Source organism: Pteronotus mesoamericanus, unplaced genomic scaffold (genome assembly GCF_021234165.1).
Source record: "Pteronotus mesoamericanus isolate MK-2021 breed Mesoamerican mustached bat unplaced genomic scaffold, CSHL_Meso_final contig_347, whole genome shotgun sequence".
Classification (NCBI taxonomy): domain Eukaryota; kingdom Metazoa; phylum Chordata; class Mammalia; order Chiroptera; family Mormoopidae; genus Pteronotus; species Pteronotus mesoamericanus.
The window spans coordinates 16,955,215-16,983,103 of record NW_026555137.1 but is presented as its reverse complement, the minus strand read 5'-3'; the positions used below and the strand labels follow the sequence as shown (position 1 = coordinate 16,983,103).

Here is a 27,889-nt window from a genome sequence, read left to right as displayed (position 1 = left end):
ATCTCTGTGCTCAACAGCATCTATTCTGTTGTGGAATTTGGAAGTGTGCCGACTGCCCATGGTCTTCTCAGAAACAGACCTTTAAGAATCAAGTCCGATCCTTGACATGCTCGTGTAGAAATCCTGCAAGGTACAAGGCTGTCTGGCGTTTCTGTGGACGACGTTCCTGCTGGTCCTGGGCTTTTGATCGGTGCTGTGGTGCCCGGCACAGCTTCATGCTGGGGACTCGCTTGATCCAGGTTGAAACCTCAGCTGCACGACTCCTAACGGACTTGCTCCAAACTGTCGTTTTCTCATTTGTAGAAAGAAAATTTGGAAAACAAAAACGACCGCCAACAAAGAGCGCTCGCTGCACTGGACGCTTTCGGTGATCAGCGCTTGTTCTGAACCACAGCACCTCGCTGAGCCAGGGCTCTGGTGTCTTTGATTTCTTATAACCCCGAGCTTTAAGGCAGCCTGTGCTTGTGATTTGAACTTGAGTTCTTTGGGGCCTCGTCTCGTCTTCTGGGCTTGACCTCTGTCCATCAGAGTCTGGGCTTTTGGAAATCTCAGACTGAGGGTATGTGTGGCTCTCCGGGTTCAGGGCCAGCAGCTTCTGCAGAAAAAGCGATGTTTTCATCCTTTTCTTGAACGTGCCCGTGCCCGCACCCGCTGGGGAGGGGCCTGGAACAGAGCCGTTTGTACAAACTGAGAGACCTGAGTCAACCATCTATCAAATGAAGGAATATGCATTAAAGTAATAAAGGACCATGTTTCGTATCTAAGTTAACAGTTTTAAATTATACTTGGTGGTGACGAGGGAGCAGTGGCCGATGATGTTATTCTGATAAGGAGCTGGTGGCATTAAGAATGGGGGCAAGTGCTGGAAAACGAATACAGTAGTTTGCATGTTAACCATTAAAACAAAACCCTCTTGTATTTTGATATTTTACTTCTGGAAGCCTGTCTGAAGAGATGAACTCCAAATGAGGCAGAGCTCTGTGCATGAAGATGTTCGTGGCAACCTTAATTATAGCAGCAGATTAGAAGGCAACTGCCGGTAATAAGGAAGTAGTTGGGTAGATGGTGGGATGGTTGCTCTTTGAAACATCCTGCCCCCACTAAAATTATGTGGCAGCATGGATGATGCTTATGTTAAGTAAGAAAACAATACCCTAAATTAGAGGCATAACAGAACCGCAGCCTCATAAAATATGTACATGAGAAAGATTGCACACAAAAAAATTTAAAACAACAATGACAACAGAAGATTACACAAAAATCCGACAAGGAGTAGTGATTACGGGGAGAGGTAAGGGCTATCAATTTTTCCCTTTTTTCTAATTCCCACACTTTCTCTATTGTAGTGTGATTACTTTTATGAAAAAAGAATACAGACGAGGCGGGGGGGGGCGCGTGGTGAGAAGCGCGGAATTATCAAGGTTGATTTCAGGAGGGACCGAGACGGCCGATCGCGCGTCCTCTGGCGAGTTCGGATCTAAAGAGGGTTTAGGTTTCCGTGTAATGACCTGTTGGTCAGAACAGCTCAGCGCTATCATTTTTGGAGATCGCTATGGTTAGCAGCATTGGATTGCGGAAACCATTTCTGGGGCTCTCAGAGGTGGGGTGTGGGCCGTGCCTCGTGCTAGGCCCTGCCTGCCCTTGGGGGTCTGCAGTCACGGGTGGGGAGCGGTGTCCTGGCTCACAGGACCAGGCACAGGGGGAGCCCAGGGGAGCCGGCCGAGTGGGACCGTCTCGGGAGGCAACCTCTGGAGTGACGGGCCACCACCCTGGTTGGCTCGGGCTGCTCTGACGAGTGCCACAGATGAGGCAGCTTAAACCGCAGGCGTTTATTTCTCGCAGCTCTGGAGGCTGAAGGCCGAGATCGGGGTGCCCGTGTGGTTGGGTCCCGGTGAGGGCTCTCTTCCGGGTTTGCAGGCGGCGGCCTTCTTGCTGTGCCCTCCCACAGTGGAGAGAAAGATCGTCTCTCTCAAGCCTTTTCTTAGGGGCCCCACCCTCCTGGCCTCATCTAAACCTAATCTGCCCGCTCCCACAGGCCCCACCTCCTGACACCATCTCTTTGGGGGTTAGGGCATCGATGTGTGGATTAGAGGGACACTGTTCAGTTCATAGCAGGTGTGAGGGGCAAGAGGGGGAGGTTGGGTCTGCAGCCGCGCTCAGGCCTGCCCTTGACTTTGTTGCTGTAGCTCAGGAAGGCAGGGTCTGGCTCCGCTGGTTTCTTTCACTCTTGTTTGCTGCTGTAGGTCCCGGAGGGAAGAGGCTGGGGCGGGGGCTGGGCTTTGACCCTGGCCCAGTGTTGTATTACGTTGGGCTGCGTATACTCCCTCGTGACGCTCCCCTGGATGGCAGTCGCCCACAGCAGCGCCACCCCTGGAGGGCCCTGGAATCACTCCTGAGGAGGCGGGTGGGTGCTCTGGGCGCCCAGCAGAGAGGCCCTAATAAGCAGTAGGAGCTGGGGCCTCTGAGCGGTTTGTAGTGTGGGCTGTGGCAGGGCCTTGGCATCAGAGCAAGAAGATTCCAGAAAATGGACAACAAAGCGGCGTTACTGCTGCCAGTGGCGGGGGTGGGCGCTGTGAGCAGGCCACCTGTTCGGTTGGTTCTAAAGGTTGCTTTCTGCTCTCTCCTCCCGGTGCCTGGCGCAGAGTCAGATGGAGTTCAGCATCTCCTCCTTATCCATCCAGGAGCCGAGCGGCGGCCCCACCAGCGAGCCTAGGCCACCGTCCAAAGCTGCTCAGGGCTCGCAGGCCCTCCGGCCTCCCCAGGGCAGCAAGTCCTGCAGCCTGGATGCTCTGGGTCCCGCCCGGAAGGAAGAGGAAGCGTCCTTCTGGAAGATCAATGCAGAGCGGTCCCGCGGGGAGGGGCCCGAGGCCGAGTTCCAGTCGCTGACCCCCAGCCAGATCAAGTCCATAGAGAAAGGTGAAAAGGTCCTGCCGGCCTGTTACAGGCAAGACCCTGCCCCGAAGGACAAGGAGGCCAAGGTGGAGAGGCCCAGCCAGCCCCGCCCGGAGCCGCGTGTCCTTCCCAACGCCAGCGTCGGGCGTGAAGGGCCCCAGCCCCCCCAGGCCTGTGCCAGCACCGTGGAGGAGGTCACCCCCTCCGAGCCCGTGCGCAAGCTGCCCTCCCCCGTGGCCGGCCCGGGCGGTGGGGAGGACATGGAAGAGGATCTGTTCTCGGAACCCGCACCTGCGCAGGTGGGTGGCCCCTTCCTCCCGGAAGGACGTGGGTGTTACCGGCTCTTGGCTGTTGTGAATCGTGTTGCTATGAACAGGGATGTGCAAATAGCTGTTCGAGTCCCTGCTTTCAGTGTGTGTGGTATGTCCCCAGAAGAGGAATTGACAGGCCAGGTGGTAATGCCACAGCGGTTACACTGTTCGGCATTCCTGCGAGCAAGAGGTCTAGTTCTCCACATCCTCACCAACGCTTGCTCTTTTTTTGTTTTTGGACAATAGCCATCCTCGTGCGAGCTATCTCATTGTGGGTTCGATTTGCATGTCTCTGATGACTCGTGATGTTGACTATCTTTTCATGTTGCTCACTGACCATTTGTGTATCTTCTTTGATGAGATGTCCATCGTCCCTTGCCCAGTTTTCACTGGAGGGTGTTTTGTTTTTGGGCTCTGGTCATCCTCTGGGTGTTTCCTGAATGGGGTTCCAGGTGTTCCCACATCTCTCTGAGCAGACGACTGGTCAGCATCCCCCGAAGACACGGCTCGGATGCAGCAAAACAGGGCTTCCGCCGGGCTGCCAGGGAAGCTGCGTGGCTCATTGCTGCTTGCGGACACTGCGTTTGCCAGCAGCGCAGCGGGCAGGCTGTGAACGCATCCTTGCCTAGGAAGGCTGCAGGCCACCCGGGGACACCTGCTGTGCTGGACCGGAAGAAAGGGGCCCCCCAGTCACAGGGCTGGCGGGAGCCTGTGGGGACATGTCTGAATACCGCGGCCGCCCGAGACAGCCCGCGCTTAACCACGTCCTTCATGGGGGAGATCCTTGACCTTAAAAGTGTCCCTGGGTTGGGGAAGACACTCCAGAACCTTCCACATAATCCGAAAGAAGCTTTCCATCCTCTCCCCATTTTTTTTATTCCCTCAACTTGGCAAGTTTTGCGAGAGTGTGTGTGTATTATGTTAGAAAGACTGCATTTGTAACATGTTCTCTTATTCCGTGATGAGTAAACTTAAACATGCCTGTCTTCCAGAGACACATGTTTCTCCTTGCCTTTGTAGTTGGCCTAGAAGCTGCTCACAGACATGTCTGGGGACAGAGAAGGCCAGTGTTGGGTCCCAAGAGAGTGTAGCTTGCATTGAATTTTATTTAATTTTCTGGTTCCAAGCACGGAGGCAAATTGAGGTCAGGGAACGGACCGCTTCATTTGGGTCATTTTAAATGAATTGCTGTTTTTAGATTACGCAAAACTAAAAAAACCCTCCTGCCTGACTTTGGTGTTTTTGTCTCTCCGCAGGTCAGCTCAAGCAATGTCATCTTGAAGACGGGGTTTGATTTTCTGGACAACTGGTAAAATGTGTTAGACCAAAAAAAACCAAAACCCCATAAAAACCCAAGAACCCCCAAATGTTTTCTGGAGCGGTGTGGCGGAGGAGGATGCAAAGGACAGCGTTTCCTGGGTCCTTTCTGGTTGCAGTGCCCAATTTTCTTAATCTTTTGGAAACTGGTAAAAATTGCCTTGCCCAGATTTCCACACTTTCCCCTTTTTGGTAAGACCAGAGAGATACGCTATTTTCAATGCTTTGATAACAAGTTTTACACTTGGAATTTTTAAAGACCGTTTCGGGAGTTCAGTAAATCTTGCAAATACAACTTCTGTTCCGGCTGCACCCAGTCCACCCGTCCCCCGGAGAAGGGCTCTCTCTGATGTCATAAAAGCTACTTCCGCCCCTGCTCCTTTATCCCCTCCCTTTTTTGAATGGGTGGGGCTACCTTTGGCAGGGGATTGCTGGTGACATCCTCAGCCACGGTGCCGTCAGCATGCTGGCTGTGGCCGTGGAAAGGTTTGCTCCCCACGCGCCCCCCCGCCCCCGCCTCCGCCTCCAGATGCCCAGGGCTTCCGCGCAGAAGCCCTGTTTCTTGAATCTTGTGCCACCCTCCGCCCTGTGTGTCACTTCCAGGAAACAGACATGACACGTGGCAGAGGGCGTCTTTGAGCGGCCCTGATGCTTACTCAGACTATCCATCCTTGTTTAAGAGTTGCATGTTTAAAAGTTTTGTATTAACTTTTCATTATTTTGTATCTAGATTTAGCGGTGGTAGGGCTACCACTTTAGAAGTTCTTTGCTACTTCTGTGGCCTCTGGGTGTCCCTGTCCCGGGCGCCTTCAGGAGGAAGGGCTGATGGCAGGTGTCGCCGGAGGACAGGGCTCTCCTGATTAGTTGTGTTAGACCTTCCCGTGTGAGACCGGCCGGGGCTCCTTCCTCCCAAGGACTGGTCAAGCTGTGTCGCCGTGGACCCTCCCCCAACCCTGGCCGCCAGTGGAAGTGGAGTTGTCCAGCGTCTGCACGGACCCAGCAGTGCCCCCTGGAGACCTTTGTGGTCATAGCAACAGCACCTCCTGGGGAGGGAGGACTGGGGGCCTCACCCTGGGAAGCCTGTGCCCTGACCATGGCCCCGGGCTGCGTGAACCTGCAGGACACGCCCCAGTGTGGTCCCCACAGCACCCCTCACTGTGTTCTCCTCACCTGAAGCCTTAATCCCAGCGAGTCCTGCCAGCGTGCGCCTGGTCTCAATATCAAAGTGTATCTTTAAAAAAAAAAATGCCTCTGTTTAACAGGACAAATCTGAAATGATTTTCAGAATATTTTAGCTGGCTCCAAGGTGAAGCACATGGCAACATTTTAATTTTTTCCAGGAAAGTTTCTGCCAAAGCCGTGGCTTAGCCAATGTTTGGTTTGGTTCCTGCCAATTGCTTAACGTTCCTAAACCTCATTTGGCTCCTTCGGGTACTGGATTTGACCTTCCTCCTTTGGTGACTGTCTATTGTGGCAAATGCGGGGTTTTTTTTGTTGTTTTGTTTTTTTCCGTGCGGTTTAAGTAGAGTTGAACTATAGAAAGGAAAATAGGTTTCTAGCATGGTGGTGAGGGAAGGGAGCCTAGAAAGCCCACCTGGAACAGCACACGGGGGGCCGGCCCCCCTGGGCCAGCGGCAGAGCCTCGAGCCTGGCTTACCCCCTGCCCCAGTGAGGGCCGGGAGCTGCCTTAGAACCCGGGCTTGAAAGAAGGGTCCTTCAAAACCAGGAGATGTGCAGACATGGGTTTGTGTCCCCTGGTGTTGAGAGCAGAGAAGAAAGACCTGTGTCCTCAGACGATTAGCCCGAAGCGATCTGTCTGTTCTTCTGGGAGACGATTCTAATTTCTTTCCCACTTTCCCATCAAGCCCAATAACCCCTTCAAGCTCGGAAATCCTAGAGGGGACCTAAAGTCGTGTTGCTTTGCTCCGCTTTCCGAAGTAAAGGAATGTGAGAGGGGGAAGCGGAGGCCTGCAGGGTGCTGGCTCGTGGTCTGCACCCGGCCGGGCCTGCCTGTCCTCGTAACCATGGCAGCCTGTATACAAAGATGGTTCCTTTGCCGTCCCCTGGGAATCTATGGTCAGTGAATCCAAATAAGGGAAAATTAAGCTCCTCTGTCCACCACCTTTCTCCCCCGTGTATCAGGATGGAGCTTCTAAAACCAGAAGTTTCTATTTATCATTTTAAAAATACACTTTTCAGCTGCAGCCTGTATGTTTTCGGATTTCCCGCACCCCTACCCTCTGCGCCTGGGATTCAGCTCAGAGAGTCAGCGTCTTGCCTTGGGTGGCTGTATTTTGCAAAATCTCTCCCAAGAAGTCAGACACCAGTCTCAGCCCTTTGCCCTGGGGGTCCGCCCCGGCCCCCCTGGGCCTGGGAGCGCCACCCACTTTGGGAACAGCGGGGGTCGCAGCCCCCACGTGGCTGTCAGAGCGGCCTCCCTTTCTTTGCGCCTCTCTTTCTTTGATACACATTTTCAACAATGAAAATTCTTACTGGCTACTTGTAACTTGGTTGTATTTTATATTAATAACCTTTAATAAAGCCATTGAAAATATTCTAGACGTGTCTGTTTGGGCCTCTGCCGGGGCCGGGGTGAACACCGAGGAGAAGAAACGGATTCTTACTGTTAAACCTGCGTGAAACCTCTCCAGGGGGCCCCTCTGCACAGTCCGGACCCAGCGCCCCCTGAAGGGTAGTGGGAAGCAGTGTGGGGGTGCACCGGTCCCCAGCGGAAGCGGTGGGCTGCGGTGACACGCTGACTGACCAGGAAGGGCAGGTGGTCTCCTGGAAGCCTCCACACTGAGTCCGGTCGAGCGGATCGTCCTTGGAAGAAACACAACATGAAGCCTGGCCGGTCGGTCTATGTTTCCTTGATGTGCAGGTGAATGCACTTTTAAAACTGACACCCGTGGGGAGAACGGTGGCTCAGGTGGACGGCGGGTCTTGCCGGCTCGGGAGCAAAGATTTCTGGGCAGGCAGGCGATCATACCTGCTGACTTACTGCTGCACAGCGGCTGTGGGGAAGCGGGTGGGCCGTGTGTTGTGTTAATACGTCTGCCTGTGATTGGGGTGGGGGGAGGCACAGTAGCTCCTGAGCCTACTGGTTTGGCAAATTTTACGGTAACTCAGCATGTAGTACTAGTAGATTTTTTTTAAAGTGTTTCTTTGCAAGAGGGAGCCATCCACATAAAGACAAAATAGGCCTGGGCGTGTTTAGCACTTTGCAGCTGGGAGGGAAGATATGGAATCTGGGGGCGAGATTGCACTCTGTTGCGGGGTTGGGTATTTATAGTGCTTTTCCGGCAGTTGTGTTGGTCTGATTCTGTGCTCGCGTGCAATCTAATGAACTCATCAGTCTTCCAGGTGGCGTTGATACCAAGATGGGGGCCCCTAGGAGGAATCAGTGATTGTAAACTCCCCCCAAACTCAGGCAGTTCTGGATATAAGATCAACTTAAAAATCAAGAGCAGCAATTCCAGCTAGACATGTAAATAAAAACCAACTCCTAATGGCAACCAGAAATATAAAGTGTCCAGGACTCGACTTCAACAAGTATATGAAGACTTCTTTAAAGAAAACTATACAAATGAAATTGAAGGCCTAGAAGAAGGTGCGCTAATCCTGGGTGGGGTGACAATATTCTAAAAACATCATTTTCCCCCAAACCAGTTTATAAAGTTAGTGCAGCGCCAACAAAAATTGCAGTTGGCTATTTTGAGAAACCGGACAAATTTACATCAGATTGTAGATGGAGACCAATCCTTCGCTGAAGGGTCCGGGGTCTGGCTCTCTCTTCGTTATGGAAACACATTACGGAGCCAGAGGAGCACGGCGTGGGGGCATTGCCGCAGGCGTGGACGATCCCATCGGCAAAACAGGGCAGAGAGCTCGGGTTCACACTCACACGCGTGGGAACTTAGTTCAGAACCCAAGTGGCACCGCAGACGAGCAGGGTTCGCTGTAGGGACAGAGAAGTGTGGGGTCCAGTCCAACACCACACACGCGGCCAGCTCCCTATAGAGTGAAGACCAAATTAAGGTAAAAGTTGAAAGCTCGTAGAGGGGCCTGTCTCGTGACCAAGGGCAAGGAAGGACTTCTTCCATAGAAGTTCAAAAGTCCAGACCATAAAGCAACACACTGCATCGCATACATGGAAAGAAGGATTTTTGTCGGTGAAGTAATCGTGGATAGTGCTAAATAGCTGCAAGGATCGGAGGAGACAGTTGCTATGTCCACTGCAATGAAGGACAAGCGTTGGCAATACACAGGCCACTCCTGCAAGACAACAGGAGGCCAGCAACCTCGGCAGAGCGTTAACGTTAGAGAAAACCCTTAAAAACTGCAGCATGTGGAAAGGTGCTTCAAGTAATTGCTTATGGGAGAAAAAGAGAGCGTTGGACTGCCAGAAGTGAGACAGGGCCGTGGCTCTCACCCGGGGGCGATTTTGCCCCCACCCCGGAGCACGTGATTTGTCGGAACACGTGTGTCAATGCATTGATGGGGAGGAGCGCAGCTGCTGGCCACCAGGGGGCGGGGCCCGGGATGCTGCCCAACGCCCTGCAGGGCACAGCTCAGGCCCCGCAGCAGAGGCTCAGAAACCCCGGGATGGAACTGCACAGGCACTGTGTCGAGAGTAATGTGGCAATATTTTGCCATACTCCCTGCAACCCCACAGTTCCCCTCCAGGGTGTAAGTCTTGAAGGAATTCTTACACAGGCACTTACGGGCGTGTGTACGGGGCTGTTTGTTGCAGTGCTGTCTGAGAATTGGGGGCGAGCTGACGCCTGTCATTTGGAAGGTTGTTAGATAAAACAGGACGCCCTCACCCGGGGTTATTAGGTGGCACCCAAAAGCAGCAAATTAGATGTACACGTGGCAACATGGGTGGCTCTGAACAAATAATATCCCTTAGTGAATAAAAGCAGCAAACAAAATGGAACACAGAACAATATACTATTTGCATAAATTAAAAACATGCTCATAACACAGGAGAGACTCAACAATGGAATGCTTGCGTCCAAGGAGGGTGCAGAAGTGGGGACAAGGGTGGCAGGAAATAAATGGAACAGAGATTTGGATGGACCAATGGTGTTGCTGTGCCCGTGGGTGCCTCTTTGCAAAGAAAGGCGGCACTTCTCCTGACAGGTCTGCTACTGACCTCTCGCATCTCGACAGGAGACTCATCGGTTTCTCCGGGGTGTGAGGATGGAGGTGGCCGTTGGCCAACATCGTCAGGTCGATCTTTAATGGCTCGTCTCTGGTTGTAATTTGTGTAGATGAAATCATACCAGCTGTTGGAGGTGGGGCAGAGGAGGCGGTTTCAACTGGCCAGTGTCTCTGCCAGAGCAACCCGAAGTTCACCCCACCTAAGAGTCTGTCATGCAACAAACCCATACGCCATGATCTATGTGAAGATCTTTCAGAGTTATTTAAAGTTTTCTAACCATATTAGAGAAACGTGTGGAAACAGTCTACTGCTTTAACACAGTACCAGCATTTGGAAGCATTCACTGTCAGTCTTTTTTTTTTTTTTTTTTTTTTTTTTTGTGAAAACGCCCAGGTCCAAGTGGGAAGCATGTGGCACGGGGACAGTGCAGACGAAATGAGACCCACATGGGGCCCCCGCAGCACGCGGGCCCCAGCAGTGCGCGCGGGGCCGCGCGCTCCGTCTCGTCCCCCACCCCGCGGTTTGTCTCTGTCGATTGATTCGTGCCAACACGTGGCCTCAGGATCACAGTGACGTGTTTTTCTCCGTAGTTCTTACTACGGTGCAGCCTGGCCCTAGGCCCTGGGGTTGGGTCGTGTGCAGTCCACGTAGTTGCTACCCTCGTGCGGCTTCCATTGTGGTGGAGGACACAGATGAAACGTAGGACCGTGCGAACCAATTTACAGTTGAAAATTGTTAAAAGTGAACAAGATTTCTGCTTCTGGCCACGGCAGAGGAATTGGGAGTACACTTACCCTCTTCTTACAAAAACTGGAAAATGGGAGGCAATGCCGGGTGGGGCAAAAATAGGGTGTACCGCTGTGAGTATGGGAAACAGTTTATTCTTGTATTATTATGTATTAATCATTGTATTAGTTCCCATACGAGCCACTGGAAGTGTCCTTTTGCTCCAGCTTGTATATGAAATGCATGACTGCGATGCCAAGAGAAGGGGAAGACGTGTTGCTAAGACTGTCCCGGCTTTCTGACTTAGGCATTTTTCTAGGCTGTGTTGCGGGAAGTCTTGCTGGCTGAGAAGAATGAGTTTGGGGAGGAAAGGTAGCTGGAATTTGTGGGAGGGAAATATGCAGAGAAGGAGCTCCAGAAATATGCACAGAACACTCCTGGAGGGTGTTGGAGGCAGTTTCCGGACTGCAGTGCAGGGCGGGGGAGTCCGAATGGAGCCTGGCGATCTTGCTGAGGTGAGGAGAATGCATTTGGAGTAGGAAAGGCCAAAGGGGCTGGAATTGAAGGGGCAAGGCTCCAGAGAGGAAGAGTTCCAGAAACCTGCAGAGAGGTTCCCTTAAGTCTTTGGCCGAATACCAAATTGTGCATGTGTCCGGTGAAATCCTCACGGGCTGCGCAGGAACGACTCTGCCGAGGAAATAGCAGTAGTCCGGGAGCTGCGAGATAAACACGCCCCGAAGTTCCAACAAGGCCAGGATTCGTTCAAATCCCCCTCAGGGAGAGAGCAGATCATGTTGAACATGTGGGGCTCTCGTGGGAGATCCTGGGAAACCACGCACTGGAAGTGGGGCTCAGTGAGGCTTAAAACAATGGGCACTTTAGATCTGTTCTAAGAGTTTTAAAAGAAGACATAAAAGAATCAAACCAATTCACAAATACCCTAGCTGCCTGCCAGAATCTGTCCTGTGTTCTTGATACAAATATTATGATCTCAAAATATGCACACTTGAAGTAAATGGAATGACATCTTTCAAGTGCTGAAAAGAAAACCAGAACTATCACCCTAGAGTTCAATGTCCAACAACAAAAATCCTTAAAAACTGAAGGCAGAATAAAAGCTTTCTATACAAAAAGCTGAGACAATGTGTCACCAAGTTGACCTGCATCACAAAAAAATATCAGACAAAGCTCTTTAGGCAAAAGGAAAACGATACCAGACAGACGCTTGGATCTGCACAAGGGAAGGAAGCGTGCAGGAAATGGTAAATATGGGAGTAAACAGCCATTTCTTTTTTCAGTTTTAAAAACATTTAGAAAGATAATTGTTTAAAGCAAAAAATAATAATGTGTTGTGGCATCTGTAACACATTGAAATAACATGTATGACACCTGAAAAGATGGGAGGGAGAAATGAAAGCATTCCCTTGGCAAGTTCCTAGGTAATACATGAAGTGGTATAACATCTGAAGGCAGACTGTGATAAGGCAAACATACCAATTGTGAACTGTATAGTAACCACTAAAAAATTAAAGATGTATGAGTAATAAGTTCATTGTGGAAATACGACGGAATGCTAAAAATTAATCAGCAAGAACACAGGAAGAGAGGAAAGAAAAAAAGAATAAACAGGAACAATATAAAACAGAGCATGATGGTAAGTTTACGCACAACTATATTGATGGTTATGTTAAATGCAAGTGGCCCAAATACTCCAATTAAAAAGCAGAAAGTGTTAGACTAGGTTTTAAAAAGCCCCTGCTATATGGTGTCTATAAGAAATTGTGCTTTGAGTACAAGATAGAGGAGAGACGAGCCAGCTCGGGCAAGCTGCCTTCAATCTCCCCTGAATCCACGGGGCGGGGGGACCTAGCAACGTGCCCCGTTTATGACGCCAAGGAATGTCGCTCTGGTCTGTGCTGCTTCTCAGTCTGTCTCCACTTTCAGCAGGAGAATGTTCAAGGACAGAACATTCCAGCAGCTCTAGGGATGGAGCTGAGTCAGAGGGAGACCATTTAGGAAGCAATTTCAGGTACTTTGCAATGTAACAGTTGAATATTTTCCAATTGCTTCAGACATACAGGTTCACTCACCTTGAACTACAGAGACCAATTGGGATGGAGTTTATCTTATTCTTAGCCCATAGGAGGGAATTTTCTTTACCTCCAACTGTTGGCCACAGTTCCCTAGAGCTTCATGGGGTTTGCCCTTAGGCAGGTCCTGACTCCTGAAACATCCCGGAGACCCTGAAAGGGAACTGAACAAAGGAAGCTTTAAGCTGATTCTAGTGGCTGATAACAGCAGCTGAATTTTTTCCAGCTCCTCAAAAGCTGGGCCCAGCTGCATGGACCTTATAAACTGCAGGAATTCTTGGTAGGGGCTGGGCCCCGGGAACCGGACCCCTCTGGTTTGGATCCATGTGAAGGCGTGGTGATGGAGGAAGTGGCCCTTCAGGACCCTTCCTGCTTATAGTTCAGTCCAACTGAAAGTTGAACAGTCTGGTTTTGCAGGCCAGACATTCCGAAGGAGCTCATTTTAAACGGCTTTTTTGCATAACCAACTTGATGGTGAGCCCGTTTTGATTTTGAAGTAGCTATTTGACCATAACTGCATAAAAATGTCTGCATTACGCCCTGGCCGGGTTGCCTGGTTGGTTGGAGCATCACCCTGTAACCAAAAGGTTGTGGGTTCAATTCCTGGTCAGGGCACATACCTAGGTTGTGGGTTCGATCCCTAGTCAGGGCATGTACAAGAGGCAACCAATCGATGTTTCTCTCTCTCCCTACTCTCCATCTCTTTCAAAAATCAATAATAAAAAAAGTCTGTATTATAATGAAAGTCATGTTTATTGCTGATGAGTGTGCACAGTTTCTCATGCATACCCCACGCAGGGACCTCGCCCCGTCTCCTAGCTGGTCCACTCCCGCTCCCCAACCTCACCCCTCTGTGGGCGTCTTCCACGAGCTGAGCCCATGAACTGGCTGAGGATGCGCATCTTACACTTCCACCACTTAGAAGCCTCACACCGGTCTCTCCGAGCTGGAACTGGGGAGTCGTCAGCCCTTCCTTCCGTTCTGGAGGCTTCAGGGCAGAACCTATCCCTTCCTTTTCCAGTTTTTAAAGGCTGCCTGTTCCTGGGCTCCTGACCCCACTCCCGCTAAGCCGGGGGCGTGGCATCTCTCTGGTGGTTTTTCCATGATTCATTCTCCCTCTGACTCTCCCGCTCCGTTCGACATTTTTTTAAAAAGTCCTCACCTGAGGATATTTTCATTGATCTTAAAGAAAAAGGGGTGGGTGGGGGGAACATGGATGTGAGAGAGAAACATTGATCAGTTGCCTCCCAAATGTGCCCTGACCAGGAATTGATCCCTCAGCCTTTTGGTGTGTGCGGCGATGCTCCAACCAATGGAGACCCCCAGCTAGCGCTCTTCCACTCCTGAGCATGTTTTTGATTACAGGGGGCCCACTTGGATAATCTGGGATAATCTCCCCATGTTATGGTCAGCTGACTGGCAGCTTTAATTCCATCCGCAACCTCCGTTCCCCTTTGCTGTGTCGTGTAGTCACAGACCCCGGAGATGTGGATGACACCTGGCCGGTGGGGCAGGGGTGGGGAGGGCGTTAGTCTGCCTGCCCCAGGACACATGTTTACCGACCTGGTAAGTGGCTAAAATGTCCCAAAGCAAGGGGCAGGGTAGTTGGAAGACCACTGCAATCAGCAGCTCAGGCCAGGAGTAATGATGGGGGTCCAGGAAGACGGCACTGGAGACGGGGAGGAGAGGGACTTGAGACGTTCGGGGGGCGGCTCGGCAGCGTGGGCTGCCCTTGCGAGGCCACGGAACCGACTCCCACCCTGGCTCATGCCCGGCTTTGACGGGGAAGAGGTAGCGTCTGCGTTAATGCCGACCTGACCTTCCAGGGTCAAGGCCAGACAAGAAATGGGAAGTTTTTGGCCACTTCATCAGGCACAGGCCCTCCCTGAGCCAAGCCCGGGAGTCCATGTCGGGTTTAATCCTTCACGCGGCTCACCGCTGAGGCAACTCGCTCGACGGATGGTTTGCAAAGATGGCCCCGGCCATTCCTTCCACCTTGATCACACCTGTCCCTGCTCCCAACAAGAGGCAGGGTGGGTTTCCCTTCCCCTTGGATCTGGGCCGACCCCTGGCCCGGGGCTGGCTTTGAGCAAACAACTGTGGTGGGAGCTACCTTGTGTGACGTCCAGGCCTGAGGCCCCAGAAGCCGGCAGCTCCGCTCTGGCTCTCTTGAAATGTTCCCACCTCCTTGCAGAGACCGCGGTCTGACCCATGTGCGTGGCCACGTGGAACAGAACCAAAGTAAAACAATCAACAGCCCCAGCCAAGCGCCAGACACGTGAGCGAGGACCCCGGGACCAGCCAGCCTTCCGCTAGCTGACTGTCTGAGCTCAGGCGGCTCGGATTAGCAGATTAGCATAGGCCAGGTGGCATAAACGAAGTTTCATTTCTCACAGGCCTGCAGACTGGAAATCTGGGTCTCCTCCTCGTCTTATGAAGACACTAACCCACCATGGGGACTCCACGCTCATGACCTATTTACCTGCCAAGAGTCCCCACCTCCCAACCCAGTGTATGGGAAGCTCAGGTTTCAACATAAGAATTGGGGGAGCACATAAACATGCACCCATGCACACCCACTGGTGAAACACGTGGGGAAGCTCAGCCGACAGTGTCAGGAACCCAGAGAAGCCACCCCTGCTGAGCCCAGACATCAGCCACCAAATCGTGAGCAAGGAAACGGTTGCTATGCAAGTGCTGAACGTTGGGGCGGTTTGAGGGACAGCAAGATGACCAGTATGCCCTTCCTGCTGCCGTTCCCCCCGTCCCCAAAGCCTACAGTGGAGGCTTCTGTTATGAAGAGGGAAGGAAAGAGAAAAAAGGCAAAAGATATGTTACCCAATCCGACAATGCCGGGTGGAAGGGAAGCCCTCTGTGACCGTTTGCACTGAGCTCTCACTTAGTTGTAAAACGGACGGATGCACAGCCACCGCCTTACCTGTGGAGGTCCTTGTCCGCTTGCACACACTTTCATTTGCCTTCGTTCTCTCTCTCTCGATTGCTGAGATGACAGATGGCGGCCACCTGGGCTGTGAGTACAAAGAGGGGCCCGGATGATGGCAGAGCCCCCGGGCAGGGCTGCTGGAGGCCAGGAGAACTCGCAGGACTAGAACTAAAGACAGACTTCCACGTGCTGCCCGGCGTCCGTCCTCCGTGCCTGGGCGGTGACTCGACCAGCGACTGTGCCCTGTCCCTGGTGCTGCGCTGGTGGGGTAAAGAAAAGGCGTCATCGCCACTCCCGGGAATCTAGCTGCTTACTGATGACCTGAGTTCTCCTGCCTGTGGGTCACTGAAAGTCGCCAAGCTCATGAGACTCTAGAGCCAGAGAAGGTGACAGAACAGAGGACAGGATGGGGAGCCGTGGGGAAGCCTCCAGAAGAAAAGGTTTCATCTTCTACGACACTTTTTACCTCTCAGACGGAACTGTCCCAGGAGGCAAATGAACTGTTTCCGGGGCTGCGGGGTGGTCTGTCGCATCGTTTGTGGTTGAGATGGCAAGAGTTCTCTTGCGCATTTGAAATATTATCAGGAGTTATCATTTATTAAACATCTAACGTGCCCACAGTCATCCTGGATGTTTCGTGTCAGTTAACCTTTACAACACCTCCTGCGGGGTTGGGATTGGTATTAACCCCATTTTACAGATGGTGAAACTGAGGCTCAGGTTGGTTAAGTAACTTCCGCAAGGCCACACCACCAGTCAGTGAGCAAACCGGGATTCGAGTCCCCGTTCATCTGACTTCTAAGTGCGCGCACGGCCACTTAGCAGAAGCCACATGATCCTTGGAATCTCATGAATCAGTCATTTCCTAAAAGAGAAATCAATTTCCTTGAAGCATCTTTATGCTTCCTCTTTTATAACGTCAAGTTCACCAAGCTGTGACTCCTGAAAGCTTTGTGTCCTTTCTCAGAGCACAAAAGCCACGAAGGACTCATTTTCCTGAGCACCACGTGGTCCTTTTCACACACACGTGTGTTGCAGAGCAGAAAAATTAACTCGGTCGCTTTAACCCCCAGTTTTCCATGCCCAGTTCTTGGTTTTTGATTGTTTTTTTTTTTTTCTTTTAATAAAACCATTGTTCCCGTGCCTTCCACGGGTCCTCAGTGCCTAGGCTGCCGTTTCCATTTGGCTCGAATTGCTGAGCGCCTGTCACAGGGAGGGGGACCTGTGCCTGTAGAAAGCCATGTCTGTAGGGGAAGACCCTTCTCCTCCGGGGGGAAGAGCAGCCCCGCTTGGGAGGAAGTCACCTTCAAACTGTACGGGCGGTGGGCGGGGGTGAGGGGTGGACAGAGAACGGGGAGGGGATTAAGAAATACAAACTTCTAGTTATAAAATATTCCCAGGACGTAAAGTACGGCACAGGCAACAGAGTCTATAATATTGTGACAACTCCATAGGGTATCAGATGGGCACCAGATGTGTTGTAGTGATCGCTGCTTAAGGTGTTGAATTGCTGTCATACACCTGAAACTAATATTATATTGTATATCTACTATAATTTAAAAATTAAAACTAATTCTAAAAAAAAGTCCAGCGATGTCGGCCCCGCTGTTGGATAGAGCCGAGCTGGCCCAGAAAGCAGCCACCGGCCACGCGTGACCACCGAGCCCTCTACGTGGGCCACGCGCTAATTGAGATGTGTTGGAAGTGCAAGGCGCACACTGGATTTCCAAGGCTTAGTACGAAAAGAGAAGGGTGTTTATCAGTATATGGAAAAGGTAGGTGCACCCTCATGTTCGCTGCAGCCTTACTTACAGTAGCCAAGATGTAGAAACAACCTAAGGGTCCATCAGTGGGTGAGTGAGGAAAGAAATATGGTCTACTTACACCCTGGGTGCTCACCAGGGGCTTGGGGCCCCGGGCCAGGAATGTGAACCATGAAGTGGGAGGGGTAGCAGGGCCCACTGGAGTTTTTGAAACGGGGGTGGTCAGCATGGAGACAGGGAAGGGCCCCTGGACCTCAGCCGGCTCTGGAATCCATCGGGCTGGGGCAGGCGGGGCGGGGGAGAGAGAAGAGGCTCCGCAAACAGTGGGCCTCAACCTTTTTATCCGCAACTGGAGGGAAACAGAGGAAAGGGGGTTTGGAGCTGCAGCCCACAGGCCGGCTTCCGAAAACCTGAGAGTTTCTAAAATGACACGCACGTCTTGGGTGTGTGCATCTTCCGGAGAAAGGGGCCTGTGGTATTTTTTCCCGGATTCTCCAAGGGGTCTCTGACCCGGAAAGGTGAGGACCACTCTCTGAGGGATCCCTGGCATTCTGACCTCTCCCACCCGCTTAGGTCGAAGTTCTAGGCCTCTCAGTCCTGTCTGCAGGCTTCCAACTCTGACAGAGGGGTCGCCAAAGTCCAGCCCCTTCCCCCCCCCCCCGCCCCCGCCGAATGTGACCCTGAGGCTACCCGGGGTTGTGATCTGAGGGGACCGAGGTAATAGAGTGGCTCTGAGGGGCCCAGGGGCTGTGGCTTGAGGGGAAGCTGGGGTGGGAGGGTTGCTGAATCGCACTTGCATCTCTTCCCTGCACGTCGATCTCCAAAGAGCTGCGTCCTCCCGAGTAATGGGCCCCAGATGCTCTGTTAGGGCCATTTCCTGCTGTTCCTCATCTTCAGGCTCCGGCAGGCTCCCGCGCCCGCCCCCGCCCTCTTGTTTTCTGGAGCGAGCTGGTGCGGCTCTGGCAGCACAGGTGGGGAGGAGGACCCCAGGGCCGCTTGCCCGAGGAAGAAAACGCCACCTGTGGCCTCTCCCAGTCCCCCACGTCACTCTAGCTTCTAGGCGCACGGAAGCCATTTTGCCAGTTGTCTCTACATAATGCTATTTTTCCCTGCGGTCTTTAGAACAGAGCAGAAGTTCATAAATGGAGGCGGTTTGGGGCCTGGGGAAGTTTAGTCGCCCAGACCGAACGCGGTGAACACACAGTCCCCGAGGACAGGGTGCCTCTCAGCTCCCCCAGCCCCATGCCTCTAGCCCCTCCGTGGGGAACGCCCTCGCCAAGCTGATGCCTGGGCAGCGGCCTGGAGGTGGAGGCAGAAAGGGAAATACTTGAACCTCTAGAAAGGAATGATCTGAAGTGTGAGTTCCTCCAGCTCCTGGGGAGAAAAAGGTCTCCCTCACCAGCCTCGCCACAGCCTGTTTCTGGAAACCCAGGCCCAACCGTCCCGAGCGCCCCCCAGGCTGTGGCCGACCTCCTGGACCGGCTGAGATCCCCATTATTATTGGATTTCTGGCAGGCTTGTCTTTCGTATACATTTTGCTACCCCCCCGCCCCGCTACCTGCCCCATGAGTTTGGAAGCAGGCCTGCCAGTTTAAATATCCTTCTGGCCGGAGAGGTGGGGGTTTTTATTTTTCCACCAAAGGGCCTCCCACGAATACTTTGCTGGCTGGAACCTGGCACTTTGGGAGGACAGAGGCAATGTTTTCCGGGGAGAGGATGAGCAAGAAGGGTTTCTCCAGTGAGGTCCAAGCTCCCGAGCGCCGTGCCACAGATGCTCACATGTTATTGACACTGACTTTTCTGTCAGCCCTGCCTGGCCCGCCGAGCCCCCAGGCCTGAGGAGGGCAAGCCAAGCTTCGACGGAAAGGGAGTAGACTGGATTCTTCCCCACCGCAAGGGCAGCGTTAGATCTGGGCTGGATTTTTCTTATCCCCTTCACTGCAGCACATCTTATAAAGATGGTGAAGAGACACATCGCTGGTGTCATGGTGCCTGGAGTCCCCTGACCAGGGGACTCATCAGCCCCGATGTTCGATTTTCCTCGAGGGCCTTAGAGTGAGCGTGTGGGCAGCGGCTGCTGTTACCCGGCAGGGCTGACCGCTGCCCCGTGCCCTGTGCCCTGTGCCCTGTGCCCTGGCCCAAGCCCACCCAGCTCAGTGCGGGCCGCTGCCTCGCCGTCTTCAAGGGGCCCAGTCCTCAGCCCTCGGCCGGATTTCCTGGCGGAGGGGCCGCAGCTTGTTCTGGAAGTCGTGGCGGAGAAGCAGACTTTAGATTCAAACGGACAGGATTCAAACCTCTCTCTTTTCCATCCCAGCAAAAGCCTTCTCATTGCTCTCTGACTCTTTCTCTCTGTCTCTCTGTCTCTCTCTCTCTAATTTCTTCTTCCTCCTATGTCCTAACATCAGACTCCTTGAAGGGTCTTCCCCCTAAGTGTTCTCTTTTGACCCTCCTTTTCTCCTAAACGGCAGAATTTTCAACAGCATGTCTGAATCAGTACCTTCCAAGCCACCAGCTCTGTAATGTCAGTAAGGATCCACTCCCCTTTCCTGTCAGGGCGTTTTCACACTGCCCGCAGTGACCTCAAATCTCAAGCGGAAACAGGCTCCTCATCCCTGCGCTTGGTGCGTTTTGTTAGCGGCCTCGTTGCAGCTCTGGCCCACGTTCCGCCCATCGGCCCCTCCGCCGCCTCTGTCCTGTGACGACTTGCCCCCCTTTCTCTTCCATCGAGCCCGAGCCTGGCCTGCCGCGTTACTCCAGAAGGTCGTGGAGACACGAACAAGTCATCCTTCTCTGCAGCACTTCTACCCTTTTCCAAAGACAACATTACAATTCCTGGATTTATGGAGTGAGGGAGCAAGGCACCAGTTGGTTTTTCATTTGTCTGGGTTACGTCACCAGCAAAGCTACGGGCGGCGCCAGGAGAGTCAGGCCGTGGGGCGGGGGAGGGACAGAGACCGAGGAACAAAATCCTCTTCCTTCCTCCTTGGCCAAGAAAAGCATCCCCACGCCATGGCGAATGTACGACGAAGCCTTGACCTTGGCCTTATAACATCCTCACGTGTAACTTTTAACTCCTGCGCTCCTGGCTGAGTTCTTTCCAAGAAAACGGTCTCATCGATCTCGGTGAAAGGCTTATTTTTCAAGTTTTATTTTCCATTATTTAATAGACACATAATGCCTTGTAGCTTCCTTCTGAGTGACCTCATATGTGGCGGCTGTATATATTGTTCCATTTCATATACGCGCCTCCCTAAATCTCTCTCTCTTTCTTTCAGCCTTATGGACATAGAAATACATTGGACAGTGTGTGCTTGTAGTTCGGCTTGTTTTAGGAAAGTTTTCGTCTGGGAAATCAATGCCCGGTGACTTAGGAGCAGGGGCCGAGAGGGAGGGCTGCAGAGCAGTGACTCTGTACCTCCCCTTGCAGGTGGAGTCAGACGTGGGTGGGCGGGGCCCGGGGTGGGAGATCGCGTTAAAGGAGGATCGCGCGGGACCCTTGGTGAGGACGGTGAGGCCGGCTTTCTTCAGGCCCATTGCAGCGGGCGTAGGGCCCCGGCGACGGGGTTCTGCAGCGGGAGACGGATTGGGATGGACTCTGAGTACAACAGGGGAAAGTGGGAACTTATAGCCAAGGAGCAGGGCGGGGAGGCCAGAGGATGGAAAATCAGTGGAGCAAGCGTCAGGGGTCTGTGTGGCTCAACCGGCCTCACGGGATTCCTGCTGGAGGCAGGCGACGGCTGCCAGGCGTCCGTCCCCTGGGCACTGCGGGCGCCCCGGAGCCCGATCAGGTATTGATAGTGATCAGATACTGCGGATGGCGGATTCTGGCGAAACTGGCGTAGCAGCATTCTTGGGCAATGCAGAGATGAACGCAGAAGTTCACCGTGGAAGATCCCAAGGAGCCTTATTCAAGTTGGGTCAAGGAGACACTGTTTGACTCTATGGCTTTGTTGTTTACATTTAAAAATGATGTCTGCCAAAGCTTTCAGAGCCGTGGTCCAAGATCAGACACAAATGCTCAGGACATCCTGGGAGACCCCCGGTCCCTGGATTCAGGTAGGAACACTGGCCAAGCTTGGAAGGAGTCTGACAGTTCAGCCTCAGGGGTGTCTGGGACGAAGTCCACTCAGACTTGGCCTTGACTTCCAAATCTACCCCCGTTCTAGCAGAAGTGCGCATGGCGTGCCAGCTCCAGCAGGGCTCAAGCAGAGGAGGCAGTCAGCGGGCTTGACTCCAGACTCGCCCCCAGACTTGGCCCCCAGACTCACCCAGTGGCCAGCATTCTGCCTTCAGGGACAAAGGAGGCGAGAGCTCTGGAGAATCCTGATCAAGATGCAATAACAAGAAACCCAAGGCTCTGAACAACAGCGATGGCAGTTTTTTAGGAACTGGACTTCAATTTGAAAAGAAACGGGAAAAAAGTTGCAAGTAAGCATTTATAAATAGGAGGAAATGTTAATTAATTAAATCCCCTTGGCTCAGTTTCTCAGAAATTGGCCCTTAATCTTCACATCAACTAGGATAGCTATTATTTAAAAAATAATTTAAAAAAGGAATATTGCAAGTGCTGGTGAGGATGTGGAGAAATTGTAGTCCCTGTGTATTGCCAGTGGGGACCTGAAATAGTGCAGCCACAGTGGAAAAGAGTCTGGCTGTTCCTCAGAGAATTAAGCACAGGATTACCGTGTAATCCAGCAAATTCCACTCCTGCGTTTACACCCAACAGAATTGGAAACAGAGACCCAATAAAATATTTGTACACCCACATTCATAGCGAGCAGCATTATTCATAATAGCCAAAAAACAAACCAAAAAGGATGGAAACAACCCAAATCCTTATTAACAGACGAATGGATAAAGAGAACATGATGTATCCATACAAGGAAGTATTGAGCCATAAAAAGGGAAGGAAATTCTGACACGTGCCAGAGCGTGGGCGAACCGCAGAAACACAACGCTAAGTGAAATAAGCTGGACACAAAAGGACAAAAATTGTATTGCTCCACCTATTGGAGGAACCTAGAATGGTCAGGCCCATAAAGATAGAAAGTAGAACAGAGTTTATCATGGACTGGGAGCTATTGTTTAACAAGCGGAGCATTTCTGTTGAGATGGTAAGAGTTGTGGAGGTGGATGGGGGTCCTGGCTGTACAACATCGAGAAAGTACTTAACACCCCCAAATTGTACACTCACAGGTGGTTAGCACGCTAAGTTTTGTTATGTCTACTTTGCTGCAATAAAATAAAAAATATTTTTATCTGCATGATGACATTTTTCGACCTCATTCTTTATATTTTCATCCCTAAACTCTTTATAATAAATATAATAATATAACAAAAATATAAAGTGGTTTAAAAAACATTGGATGTTCTTAAAAAATGTCAGGGCTCAGCCCTGGCCCGGTGGCTCCGCTGGTTGGAGCGTCGCCCCATACACCAAAAGGCTGAAGCTTCGATTCCCTGCCAGGGCACATGCCTAGGTTTTGGGTTCGATCCCCAGTCGTGGCATGTACGGGAGGTGACCGGTTGATGTTTCTTTTTCACATTGATGTTTCTCTCTCTCTCTCCCCTCCCCTTTCCTCTCTCTCTAAAATCAATAAACATATTTTTTAAAATGTCAGGGCTCACACTAGACCTTGGGGCTGCTCTGTAAGGGCCGCACGGACTATTACCATTATAATTGTATGTACCCCCATGATGGTCCACAGTCTTACATGGCAAGGTGGTTCCAACTGAGGAAGGTTCTGTTTCTGTGGGCACAGGGACCGATTACCAGCAAAAGAAGTATTAGCTTTGCAAAAAAGGAACTCATTTTTATATATCTCTGCTAGCAGAATCTCAATTCCACCTTTTCTCATATTTCCAGGGACTTTTAACCAATGGAATGCTGCTTGGATAGGGTAGCCTTTAAAAAACTGCCATTACTTGGGGCAGCCGGCGGTTCCCGTGAACCACGCTCTGGTTCTTTCATAGCGAACAGGGCCCTCGTGGCACCTTTTCCCATCTGGGGTTTGCCCCATGGCGCCCTCTGCTTCAGAGCAGGGGGCCGTGAGTGCCTGTCGCGGCCCCCGGGGATGCCTGGGCGCTGTCTGAGCAGCCGCAGAGCCCGGGTTTCCTGCCGGCAAACAGACGATCGGTGCGTGGCCTTCACATACCCGCGAGGGCCAGGCCTATGCAGACCCTTCAAAGGGGCCAAGGGCACAGGATGACGTATTCTGGGACCAATTTCCCTTCCTCCATGCTTGCCTTTTACAAACATTAACTAGACATGTCCTGGGGGCGGGAAGCCATGCCAGGCACTTAGGACACACAGAGGTAGGTGTGACTCAACCTCATCGGGGCCATCAGGCTCTCCCGGCCTGCGGGGGATCTGGCCGCGGGGCGGAGGCCAGAGCGACGCGCTGTGATCCCGCGCGGCCAAGGGCCGGCTCCAAAGGGAGGACAGGCGACCTGGCTCTGGGCTGTGTCCTGAGGGACAGGCGAGACTCACCCAACAACACGCTCGGGTGAGCAGGGCTATGCAGAGCTCTGGGCATTTCCCGGGAGCGAGGTGGGGGCGTGAGGATATTTTAAGCAGGGGGGTCACAGAGCGCGTATCACGGTGTGCAATACCGGGGAATGTGCGACACTGGGGGCGTATAATGCCGGTGAATGCAAGTCGGTGGTCCCCGGGGGGCCCCGCTAGCTGAGCGCAGGGCCAGCCCCCTCCACCACGTGTGGCCAAGGAGCCCAGGAGGGCAGCAGGGGTCGCAGACGTGGGAGTAGGCGGCATCGGGACGGCACCTGAAGCTGTGAGAACAAAAACACAGGCGCGTACAGCGAGGCATGGAAGTGGCCGTACAGGGTGACGTGAAGCAGCTGAGGGCTGAGTCCCAGAGAACTCCCGTGTTTAAGGCTCAGCAAAGGGGAAAAGAGTGTGAAAAGGAGACCGTCCGGGCTGTCCGGGGAGGGGGCGTGGGGGGAGGGGCGGAGCCAGAGAGAAGGAGCCAAAGCCGGGCCAGGCCGGGAGGGCCCCGGGCTGCAGAGGCCTCGCGCGGCGTGGGGACCGGTGGGTGTCCCCTGGAGCTGGCCCCGTCCCACCGAGAGTGTCAGCACAGCGGCCAGGGAGGGAAGCCGGCTCCAGCACTGTGCTGAGAAACGACCTGTGGGAGACACTGTTTTTAGAACCCAGCAGGTCAACTGTGAGGGACAAGAGACAAGCTAACATCACGTGAGTAAGTTGAGTTCTGGCGCATTTAGAAGACGAAGGAGCTGAGCCTGCTGAGAAGCTGAAGGGAAGGAGGAGAACGGGGTATGTCCTAGAAGCCCGGTCTCCACGCGACCGACAGAGACTCCTCTGGATGGTGTCCTTCTTCCCAGAACCGGGAGCTGTCCGGGGATCAGAGGCGTGGCTCTCGGGCTCTTGGGCTCGCTGGCCCGCCGCGCGACCTCCCACGGCCTCTCCAACTACCTCACTGGACAGGACCGAGCCCCATGTGACCTGCCTTCAAGGTCCCAGGGTTACAGAAGGAATCATATACTCTTACAGAGCGAGGCAGCCCAGAGAGGTTAGGTGATATGGTTAAGGTCACACAGCTAGCTGGAGGTAAATCCAGACTAGAATACGGGTCTCCAGTCTCCAAATCCAATGCCATTTCTATCAAGTGATCATGCATTTGCTCCATGTGGCTCAGCTGCCTGACTTGAAAAGATAGTGATTTTCCTGCCAGCAGAGCTCTGCTGGGAATGAACTGCCCCCTGAGGATCACTGGAGTCTGTCCTCCCACCCAGAAGGGCTGTTCAGGTACCAAGGGGATTCCCCCTCCCTCGCCCCTCCCCCTCCCTTGCTCTCTCTCCCTCCCTCCCCCCTCTCCCTCACTTTGCTCTCCCCTCTCCATCTCTCCCCCTCCCTCCCTCTCTCTCCCTCCAGCCCCTCCCCTTTCAGAAGGGCATGGTGGCCGTGGCGCTGGGAGAGCGCCGGGCGGGCACCAGCAGCAAGCACAGCCCGCGACCCCTGCTCAGCTGCGGAGCCCACAGGGCCTGCGCACGGTGCTCCTGCTTGGCAGGCGGCCGGGCCTCTCAGCAGAATGGCACTTTGTTACCACCAACGATCCCGTGCACTGAACCAAGCGGCACCAAGGACCTCGGCGTCCCTGCCAACCAGGTCACATGCTCTGGTCCTCAGGGCGCTGTGTGGCTCTGCACAGGACAGGGCAGAGGGGAGTGGGACAGGCTCCCCAGTTCAGACAGCGGTGCCCGCGGGCCCGGGGCTCCCTGCCAGTAGGGCCCCAGGGGTGTGGTTGAGGGACCTGTGGCAAAGATGTCCATTCCTGGGTTCGGTGCAGGCTCTTTAGATGTGACTTCAGGGCTGTGATGGACGCCAGGCCCGGGGACAGCCCTGTGGGGAGAAAGAGGGAAGGTGGGTCATCGCTGCTGGCTGAGGGGCGGGCCCGGAGGAATGGCCATTCCTGGCCCACAGGCTACCCCTGCTGCACTCAAGGCTCATGGAAGCCTTTGTTCAGAGAATTTTTTCCCCCTTTATATTGTCCTTCATTGAGGACTTGCAATGTTACAATGTGTCCAATTCAGTGTATCATCCACTGAGCAGATTGCTCTGGGAAAGTTCGGCCACAGGGAAGCTGAGACACACAGATAGTCAGTGGTCCCCTTCAGGGCTATGCTGGCCAGGTGAGCAGGCGGCAGCCACTGGCGGGGGGCGGTCCACGTGCACGGTGTCTGCGCTCCCCTCAGAGCCTGGGGTCCCACCCAGGACACCGCCCCTCCAGCGTAAAGCGTTCCTTTCCCTTCGAAATGGATACAGGGGAGATGTTTAAAAGTGTCTGTACTGTCCCAGCCGGTGTGACTCAGGTGCTTGGCGCATTGTCCCATAAACTGAAGGGCTGCGGTTTCAGTCCCCGGGCAGGACACGTCTCTGAGTTGCAGGTTGGGTCCCAGTCGGGGCTCATGCGAGAGGCGACCCATTGGTGTTTCTTGCTCACATTGATGTTTCTCTCCCTCTCTCTCTTCCCCCCTTCCCGTCTCTCTAAAATCTGTAAGCATGTCCTCGGATGAGTTTTTTAAAAAAAGCATCATTAGTCGCTTATAGTGAGAATAGTTTCCAGGCCATTCTGTAGCCTCATCGACCCCCTAATCGGGAAGGACGCCACTTCCTGCGACAGGCGGTTGGACGTCTCTGTCCAGCTGTTGCTCAAACAGGAAGCAGGCGACAATTTTTCCAAGGTGCTCCTCGGCCATCTCATGAGCTCCTCTGAGCCTTGGACTGGGTTGTTTTAAACCCTGTTTTATGGGAACGAGAAGACCACACTTCTAAGATTGTCTGATAGTAAATAAGCTATTTATAAAGTGTAGCTGGTATTTTGAATGAATAGAATGAAGTCAGGAGGCGACGTTGGGTTTGCCTTCGTTGCAGTCACTGAGGAGGCTCTTCTGGGGCCGTGGCAGCGCCGGGCAGGCCTCCCGCCTCCGTGGCCTCCCCCAAGGTAGCAAGTCTAGGGCTCCAGGGCCCATGACACAGACTCTCCGCTCAGTAATCAAAATGTCCCGTCCAAGGTCCGGGTGGGCGATCGAGGCTAAACCCACTGAACACAGCGGCCGACCACATGTCCACGTGGTTGTGAAGTGTCTGAACGTTGCCCTGCCGTCTGGATACAAACAGATTTCACCCAACCGAGCCGACGTCCCCGTTCCTAAAAAAGTGAAAATTAACAGACAGGTGAACCAAGCGGGTGTCTCTATTACTAAAAAGTTAAAAATGGACAGATGAACCTCCTTAGTCACGCTCAGGCTGAGCCCAAACTGTGTTTCGCTGAGGGGACGGCGAACACCCTAAGCGACAGCTCCTGCCCCGTAGAAGATGGCTGACGACAGTGCTTCACCTTGACACGAAGAAGGAAACACAAATGCGGATTAACATTTTGACTGATTTCACAGAAGCTCGTCGCTGAGGTAGACATTGACTGATTTAGTATCGTGTACTTATTTTCTCTCTTGTATCTGTATCTGTCTCTCTGTCTCATCTCATAGGTCAGTTCCTTTTCATGAATCATTTATTAAGGGATCGTTTAAATACTCAAAACACTCCCCTTCGAAGTGTGCAGATGCCTTTCCTGCCCTGGAGTCACTTTGCAGGGTCGTACAATGACCCCCACAGCCCCCTTTCGGGACTTTGCCGTCACCCCAGGAAGCCCCCTCGTGCTCTTTGCGGTTAACACCCACCCCCACTTCAGCCCCAAGGGACGCCGACCTGCTTTTTGCCTGTAGCTTTTGCCTCTTCTAGGAGTTTCCTGTAAATGGCAGACGGAATTAGCCCGTATCAGCAGTTCATTTTACCACATTTACGACAACCCTTGCTGGGGAGCTCGCACTGGGAAGCGAAGGGGAGTCTTGCGGCTCGGGCGTCCTCAGTCCAGTCCGCGGACGAAGTTCTGCTGAGGCTCCGCTTCAAACATGATCTTCCTGCCAACCCTCCTCCCTCCCTCCCTCCCTCCCTCCCTCCGTCTCTGCTGCTCCCCCACCCACCTCGTCTGCCACAAGGATGCTAATGAGGACAGGAGGCCTAGCATTTATAGAGCCAACAGCTCATCATTTATTTCTCATTATTCCGGTTGGGTGGGATTTCCGGTTCATGGAGGCGGGTGGGGCGCCAGATCAAAGCTTCTCCCGGCTGCTCAGTGGAGATG

The 27,889-nt window shown here is 53.0% G+C and overlaps 1 protein-coding gene across 2 annotated transcripts in view; it reads left to right on the top strand.

Moving 5' to 3' along the window:
• Positions 1-7,115, top strand: part of CUNH1orf198 (chromosome unknown C1orf198 homolog) — a 28,660-nt gene extending 21,545 nt beyond the window's left edge. Inside the window, exons 3-4 of one of the 2 annotated variants that reach the window (XM_054576732.1) lie at positions 2,682-3,191; positions 4,460-7,115. In XM_054576732.1, coding sequence (XP_054432707.1) covers positions 2,682-3,191; positions 4,460-4,516 — 567 coding nt within the window. In that variant the 3' untranslated portion in view covers positions 4,517-7,115. Of the gene's footprint in view, positions 1-2,642; positions 3,192-4,459 lie in introns of both variants that reach the window. The other variant, XM_054576731.1, reaches the window with a different exon arrangement.
• The last annotated feature ends 20,774 nt before the right edge of the window (positions 7,116-27,889 follow it).